This window comes from Phyllopteryx taeniolatus, chromosome 6, assembly GCF_024500385.1.
Source record: "Phyllopteryx taeniolatus isolate TA_2022b chromosome 6, UOR_Ptae_1.2, whole genome shotgun sequence".
NCBI lineage: Eukaryota > Metazoa > Chordata > Actinopteri > Syngnathiformes > Syngnathidae > Phyllopteryx > Phyllopteryx taeniolatus.
This window is the reverse complement of record NC_084507.1, coordinates 26430773-26439664: the sequence shown is the minus strand read 5'-3', so window position 1 is coordinate 26439664 and position 8892 is coordinate 26430773. Positions and strand designations below refer to the sequence as shown.

General features: G+C 40.5%; 1 protein-coding gene across 1 annotated transcript in view; it reads left to right on the top strand.

The window, feature by feature from the left end:
• The first annotated feature begins 244 nt into the window (after positions 1-244).
• si:dkey-12j5.1 (uncharacterized) overlaps positions 245-8892 on the top strand; it is a 31227-nt gene continuing 22579 nt past the window's right edge. Inside the window, exons 1-8 of the mRNA XM_061777391.1 lie at positions 245-448; positions 554-663; positions 765-909; positions 986-1140; positions 2194-2303; positions 2398-2521; positions 4191-4283; positions 4861-4929. Coding sequence (XP_061633375.1) covers positions 382-448; positions 554-663; positions 765-909; positions 986-1140; positions 2194-2303; positions 2398-2521; positions 4191-4283; positions 4861-4929 — 873 coding nt within the window. The 5' untranslated portion in view covers positions 245-381. The remainder of the gene's footprint in view (positions 449-553; positions 664-764; positions 910-985; positions 1141-2193; positions 2304-2397; positions 2522-4190; positions 4284-4860; positions 4930-8892) is intronic.

The window sequence follows — 8892 nt, the reverse complement described above, 5'->3', positions numbered from 1 at the left end:
TTGTCTATTATGTGGGTCCCGCCCTGGTTGAAGAGGCATTCTGAACAATACATCCCGCCTAATGTAATCGGCCATTGGAATTTACTTAATTATGTATGTTATATTAAGTATTAACCTGTGTTTAAACAGGTATGTTTATATTCACAACCACGTACATATTGTAAGCCAGACACGGGTTCTTTCGTACCGCATCGCAAGGCTATATTTCTGTGTAGTTTGTCCACTGTGACTCCCCGTCGCTGCCAGGAAGCAATCGCTTGGCGCATGCGCACCATGTACTCTTTCTCGCCTCTGCTCTCCATGTGTTTTGAGGGCTAACTTTTGAGAGAATCTCCTCTTCAAGTCTAAATTGTTGAAACATAAGGCACCGTATTCCTAATTATGGGAGGGCAGGCTAAAGGTAAAAAGAAAACCAAGCCAAAGAGGAAAGACAATCGTCCAAACAAAGGTAGAGTAGTGATGAACAATATCAATGTATTGATGATAGACTAGTATTAGTTAAAAAAAAAAAGGCCAAACTATCTCTACCTCATAATGTCTTTTCCAACTCTAGATGCCGGCATAGTGGGCTTGACACCTCAGGAGAGGATGAAAGTGAGAATGCATGAAAAGGCAAAGAAGAAAACAGCTGCCAAGTACTCTGTTGAGCAACTACTGGAGAAGGTGGTTCTACACAACAACTGACAACACAACCTGTAAAATGTGACATCCATGCCCTGGTTTTCTTCATGTTAACTTTATCATGCATTCTTGTTGTTGCACAGACTGAAGAATGCATGGACAGTTTTGACTTTGAGATGGCTGGACTCTACTGTCAGCGTGCCCTGGACCTGGAGTCCACCAACCTGCAAGCTCTTGACATGCTGGGACACATCTCCTCTGAGCTTGGAGACATACAGAAAGCTAAAGGAATATCCTTTACTCTGGGTTTCAGTTTTTCATCATACCTTCTCCTGGTGCCTGTACCCTCCTTGACTTATCATGCATGTTTTTCTGCGTGCTGTGGAGCTAAGCCCGGATGGAGGCCACAGTAAGTACATGTACCTGGGGCAGATCCACACTGGCCAGGAAGCTGTTGACTACTACACCAAAGGAATACAAGTCCTGCTCTCTGCATTGGACAAACAAGCACAGACCACTGTGAGTGCGCACTGATTGAAATAGAAGTATCTATCTATCTATCCATCCATCCATCCATCCATCCATCCATACATACATAGTAAATTAATCACCTTTTCAAACAGCATTTTAAGTTCACTTGGGTTATATTTGTGATATTTACATTTGTTTGATGATCTTAAACATGAAAGTGGGGAAACTATGCAAAAATATAAGAATTTGAGAAGGGGGCCAATACATTTTCACGGCACTGTGTGTGTGTGTTTGTGTGTGTGTGTGTGTGTGCGCGCGCGCATATATAATATAAAAAGATGTCAATGCATTCATCAGGTCACCCACCTCCCTGGTGCATTTTACTTTTTTGTCGCAAGGTGGTGGTGTTGTCTGAAAACATTGCTTTACTTGATCTGACATGGACTTTTAAAGAAATATGTGATACTTTTGATACTCAGCGTTAAAGGTGTTCCTGTGTCTTAAAAGTACAGTGTATTTTTTGCCCAGCATACTTTGTAAAAGATAAACATACAGATAGATATACATCTTTTAGTAAGATAAATTTTTTCTATTGTTCCTGCAAAGCCTGAAAGTGGCCTGTGTAGCTTAATTGACTGATTAAGAGTTATTTGTTTATCATGTTCAAAATGTTCAAATCAAGTTAAAAGAACATTTGATTCATATTAAATCTATAATAAACTATTATAAATGACTAATATGACAAATGGCACATTTAAAAATTTATATTATAAAATCCACATTCACATAAAAGCTACAGAAATGTGTACATTAATAAGTTGGTCTGTATGGGCATTTACTCTTTGTTTACTTGTCAAGCAAACAAAAATCTTGCAAATATATAAATGCACATAACCAATTTTGGCAGAGGAACTTACAATAACAGCCACAAAACTTTGTAACACAGGCCAAGAAAGATTGCATTCAATTTTATGGAGGCTCTGACTAAAGGATAAATACAAGTGTATATATAGCCACCATTTGAGTGAGATTCTACTTATACATGGTCATCATAGAATTGCAAAAACAACCAGTCTGATTGTTGCCTCGTGTTTTAATCAGGACCAGGCCGGAGTTACAGCTCCTGTAGGTGAAGACCTTGAACACTCGACGATGAAGGATGTTAGCGTTGCTTACTGCTCCATTGCTGAGCTTTACCTAACAGATCTCTGGTAATTGAGAGCATAACATGACTGTGGACATCTCTAATCTCTCTTCATGTCTCTACTTTGTTTAATGAGTTGAGATTTGCCAATCTGTGTGCAGCATGGAGGAGGGTGCATCAGACAGGTGCAGAAAGTTCATTGATAGAGCATTGCAGTATGACCCCGCCAACCCCGAAGGCCTTCAGCTCATGGCCAGCTACTTGTTCAGTACAGAGAAAAATCAGGTGAGGTCATACACGCACACACGCGTAGGATGACATTAAAGCAGGAATATGCTGAGTTAATTATTCATAGCAAATTGAATTGTATGCCATTAATCAGCAGATGGACACTTAAATTATCACTTGCGCATACACACACACACACACACGTTGATAGGAATGTGTGAGAGAGATAATCAGGGAAAACCGATTGGACTTGATGAAGACAAAATGTCCCAAGAACATTCCTTCAACTTGAACTGATGTTTAAATGATGACTTGATGAGTTTTTCTGTTCAGTACAAGGACATGCACTACTCGTCCGAGCGTTCAGTCAGCCATGCATTTCATACAGTCAGCATATGCATATGCATAGCATTAGAGTTGGTTTGAGCAAGTTACTCTCAAGTTCACTTCCCCTTTTGAATGCTATATCGCTGCGAAGTGAGTTGAAGACAGACCACATATCAAGTGAAAGGTCACAGGCTGACCTTTCCAGGAAATGTCTTTTCTATGTAAAAAGTGAGAAAATTATTTTTGATTTGCATTTAATTTAATTCGACTGAAGATCTTCCCAACCTTTCACAACCCTCTGTCCATTTCTACACACCTTTCTCTTTTTGACATTTTAATTTCACATATTATAAAGTAATAAGAAAGAAAGTGGAAGCCGAGTATTGGAATGGTGCTTGTGACCTGTTTGCATTTACAATTAATCACCCAAGGACGTCACACTGCTGCAAAATAATATTTGTGCATATGTGTTTTGGCTATACAGTGCAGCAAAGTAATTTAATGTTCTAAGGACTAATAGGCTTACAGAAAGACGAACGACTGCATTTATTTTATGACTGTATTACATTTACATTATTTTTTTTAAATGATGGGCTTCCTGATATGCATGTTATTATATCAATCGGATGAGATATGGTGTTAGATTTATATTTGTTGAATGAATGAGGAATGGAAGTTACACACTATGAACAAAAGTATTGACATATAGAGAATATTGAAAACTTACAGGAACTGAAATTGCAAGTCAATGAGTTTGGGTCCCTTTTCTAGAAGACGTTTGGCGTGTGTCTGTGGGAATTTTTGTCTGTTCGTCCCGGATAACAGTTGTGAGGGCAGAAATCCTTGATGTTTGATAAATTGGTAGGTTTAATGTCAGGTCAAGTTTGTCCACACCAAACTAATCCAAACATGTCTTTATAGACCTTGCCTCACTGGGGGGCAGTCATGTTGGATCAGAGAAGCGCCTTCCCCAAACAGGCAATACATTTTTAAAAATTTGAGTGAAATTGCACCCGAAGTATCAGTTTCTAAACTGTAGGGGGCAGGCTAGCTCTATTGACATAATCCTATGTGCAGGTTTTTGATTGCTGGACCCTATACAAGAAACCGCCCCATAGATTTTAGTCTATTTGCTAAACACCTATTCAACATTCATTCATTCATCTTCCATTCCGCTTATCTTCACTAGTGTTGCGGGCGTGCCGGAGCCTATCCGAGCTATCTTCGGGCGAGAGGCGGGGGGTACACCCTGAACTGGTCGCCAGCCAATCGCAGGACCTATTCAACAATTAGAACAAAATATTTGCTCATCTAATAAGTCATTAGTGTGCCTTGTATATTATACTTCAATGTCACTGATGATTTTGTACTTCTTTGCAAAACATTGTGGCCTGCTTAGGAAGGCAAAGAATACTTGTTGAAGAGTGTCAGACAGTGGCTGCCTGCCCAGAAACGGACTGAAGCTTCCTCCAGCCTAGAAGACGATGTGCAGGTTAGTTGGAGCATCTCTGTCATCAGCCGCCTCTTATGATTCACTTTTATTTCGAGAACACTTTGTTCTAAAAGGATTTTCACAGAGCACTTTGCCGCTAGCACAAACACCAGTGAGATAAAAAGTAGAAGATAATGGAAAAAAAGGATAATAAAAGTTAAATGTGGAACCGACATTATGCTAAATCGTGTCATTTTGTTTGTGAGTATGTAAGGAGGGTTCAAGTAAAAGCAAAAATTAGAATAATGATTCCAAACAATGTGATGAAGAAGAGAGATTTAAAAATAGAACTAATTCTGAATGTGACCTGAGTTTGCCTACATAAATGTAGCAAATGCTTATGACATGATACAACAATCCCACGGCGGCGCCGGCATTGTGTCTCTTATCTTCCACTGCAGCTTGATCCAAACTCTGACTGCTGTCGTGTTTGCCTTGATTAACAACCACGTGGCTGCAGAACGTCCCGTACCTTGAAATTGGATCTTGCCATTATCGGACATTGTGCGGGAACCCTGGTTGTGTAAATGCGCAGCGCAGACATTGCAGTATTCTTCTTTTTCCCCCTCTCCCGTAGAACCAGCTCCCGCCGTACGAGTCCCGCATCACCACAGCCAAGCTTCTCGTCGAGTGCGAGGAGTACGAGGTAAAAAGATGTGTGCTGAGCTCAAACATTTCTGCTGTGTTGTCGCCCTGTTTGGTTATCGTGGCGGGAGGGCGGACAATCACTTTTTCTTTCCAGTGGATAGCTTGGAAGGTGGTCGGGTCATGGCTGGTCTTTATCCCCTCCAGAGTTCTCTGTCAATAATTGAAGACTGGTATTTTCAGAGTGGGACAACGCTACTGGGCTGCATGAGGAGAGAAAGAACTTATAAAAACTGGAATGGCAGTCGGTAGAGCGAAGACTTCCACCAAGGTCAAACAATCAATTTCAATATGTCAGTCTGACTGAAACATCACGACAAGCTGGCCGATAGTCCAGTTCCGTAGTTTGGGGTGATGCCAATTATAAGTGGGAGCCAACTGTCACACACAGTATGCTTTTTCTCCGCTCAGCACCATCTATTTTAGGTGAATCAGCTGAACATTGGCCCAATCTATGTACATCTTAACACCTGAATTAAAAAAAAAAGTCCTCTTTACCTTTATTCGGATCTGTATCAAATTTGAATGTGTTCTTCCTTTCACATGGCACTCTTTTACAGAGGTTATTGGAAATCATTACAATGAGTTAAATGCTGCCGAGGTTGTACAATGTGCAATTCATCCATCCATTCATTTTCTGTACAGCTTATCCTCACTAGGGTCGCAGGCGTGCTTTAGCCTATCCCAGCTGACTCTGGGACAAGAGGCGGGGTACACCCTGAACTGGTCGCCAGCCAGTCGCAGGGCACATATAGGCAAACAACCATTCACACAAACATTCACAGCTAGGGACAATTTAGAGTCTTCAATGAACCTACCATGCATGTTATTAGAATGTGGGAGGAAACCGGAATACCCGGAGAAAACCCACGCCGGCACAGGGAGAACATGCAAACTCTACACAGGCGAGGCCGGATTTGAACCCAGGTCCTCAGAACTGTGAGGCAGACGTGCTAGGCAGACGTGCTAACCAGTCGACCACAGTGCCGGCTATGGGCAATTCAATTCCAGGGGTCACGACCTTTTTTTGAAACTGAGAGCTGCTTCTTCAGTACTGATTAATTCAAAGAGCTACCAATCTGATACTCACTTCTGAAATAGCAAAATATTGATGTTATTAAATAAGATTAATAAGTCACCATTGATGTCACCATTAATTCATAAAATGAATGAATGATATTCATCTATGTGAAGACACTGATCATGTTAATATCTCACAATAATTATCAACAGTGATTTAACAAGGGGGCGGCACGGTGGAAGACTGGTTAGAGGGTCTGCCTCACCGTTCTGAGGACCGGGGTTCAATCCCTGGCCCCGCCTGTGTGGAGTTTGCACGTTGCACTCCGGTTTCCTCCCACATCCCCATAACATGCATGGTAGGTTAATTGAAGACTCTAAATTGCCAGTAGGTGTGAATGTGAGTGCGAAAGGTTGTTTGTTTGTATGTGCCCTGCGATTGGCTGGCAACCAGTTCAGGTTGTACCCCGCCTCCTGCCCGATGATAGCTTGGATAGGCTCCAACACTCCCGCGACCCTTGTGAGGATAAGCGGCTCAGGATGGATTTAAAAAGGTTGGAAATAGATAAACATAAAAACCTTTATTTCTGTAAATCTCTGCAAGTGGTCACAGTTTGAAATGATCACTTCTATAACATTCCAAGCAAATCAGTCTCCCATCACGGGTGAGCTATTTTTAGAAAAGGCCCACAGGCTACTAACGGGCTACCTGGCACCCACGGGCCCCATGTTGGTGACCCCGGCTCTAGTGATTCACGCTTAGTGGAGGTATAAATGAAGCTGGAGTATGAGTTGCTGCCACAATATCTTTATTACAGCACAGTTTCTCGCTTAATCACCCATCAATTCCCCATATTAATTACCATGATTTTTATTTTTTTTTTGGTGTACGGCTAAACACTTGTCGGTCCAGTGCAGAACATCACACTCATTAGTGTTTGAAGTCATTTTCTGTGATTTCCACCACGCTAACAGCGCTTCGGATATTTTCTGTTCTGATCCACCGATTAAATTGCGCTCACTCTTGTCGAGAGGTTTACGGTTATTACGGGCGGTGGCGGTGGGAGGGGAGGATGGGCTGTCAGGTGTATCAGTGAAATGACAGCGTTTCAGTTCACAGTTTCTGACATGTCATTTGTCTTCATCCGGCTGTCGATGTCACCAGCTGCAGACACTTGTCACTGCTTCATAAATAATATCATCAGTGTTTTCCTGTGTGAGCATGTATGCATTTATATTCATTTACACCTCCTCCACACAATTTTTGTTCTTCATCTGTTCCGCAATTTGGAAGTTTGTGATAGAAAAATGAGTTTACAGACGGTGGCAATCTTTTATTATTGTCCGTCTTCTCAGTCTGTGACTAATCCTGATTGAATATGAACACACACACACACACACACGCACACTGTCTCCCAGCAGACTATAAAGCAATTCACAAAGTTTTCTGCTTGCACTTTGTGATCTGTAAAGTTTTTAGTTTGAAGGCAACCTCCCAATCAGGTTGCCAGAAACTGACAATTTGTCCATATTTTTCTCCATCGTGTGTTTTGTTTGGTCTTGCGGAACAGCGCCAAGGCTTTGAAATTTTCGCATGTATCCATTTGCCAAAGAAACATACTGCACGTCTAACGGTGCATTTTGGAAGAGCAACAGTGTTAGAAGAAAAACACCTGTTTGTTTTGAGCTCTTTGTCTAATGGGTCCAGTTTGGCCCTGCACATTCCATCCACTAATGTGTTAGTTGGAATTGGGGGAAATTAAGGGTTTGGCAAAACAAGTACGAGAATCACAGCCAAATAAACTTTGGTGTATGACATTTATCTCAATAGTGATTATGGCAAAAGATTACATTTCAATAAATAATTTGCTGCTTTGCCACCTATTTAAAATGAGCAGTGAAATAGCAGATAGAATGGCATGTCTCTTTTTAAATAAAGTGGGTTAGTGAGGACAGCAATTCAACACCTTGAAACATCTACACCACTGAATGTTAAGTGTGTTACTTGCCATCTAATATCTGCCAAGGCTTAAACTTCATAGTTGTGAAAGCGTTCCATTTCTAAGATGAGTGCATTTAAACAGCTCAGAAACAACTGAGTGCAACTATTTGGCTAAGAAAGTATTTCATATTCCCTCACACCATGCAAGCTGTGACCTTAACTATTTTTGAATGATTCAATTTCAAGTCTACAAAAAATACATTTCACTAGTTTGATAGCGGGAATCTAACTATAGTAATAGCTCAAATATTGTAAAAAAAAAAAAGTTGCATGATTGCTGCTTTTGAGGTTATGTAAGATATTGATCTTTGATGCCTAATTTCCGTCAACAAATCATTCAATTTGACTGCTTGTGGCTTTTTATTGGTTTTCTTTTTTTTTTTTTTTTTTTGCGAATGTTTTTTTTTATGGTCCACAGAATGAAGAATTAACGACTCACAGACAACAATGTGATAATTGATTGTATGGAGCACACTTTTGAGCTGTTTGTCTGGGTTTTAAGAGCCTCCCGCTGGCCAGAATTGTCTTTTTAGTAGGCTACTTTGCAATATGGAATATTTTTTAAAAATGGATTTTAAAAATGTGAAGTCATTCTTATCTAAATTTAATATTAATATTAGGACTGGCTTCATTGGGAATAGAGCTAGACATACATTAGTTTACTCATTTATAGAATGTTATGGTTGCTGCTCGACCCCCACATTGTTCTAATTCCAAAGTTTCCAATAGGATTTAATATAAATGGAACCGCTCCAAGCTAGTTGCCATCATAAACCTTTAACTCTACAGGCAATGTTTCAAGCAACATTTTAACATTGCTACTGCCCATATACAAGTGTATTGCCGGTACTACAAAAAAAGTTCATTGAGGAATGATGAGGACGTGATGATAATTGAAGTTGCGGGTAACACAAGTATAAAAGGGAGTTAACTAATGTAATA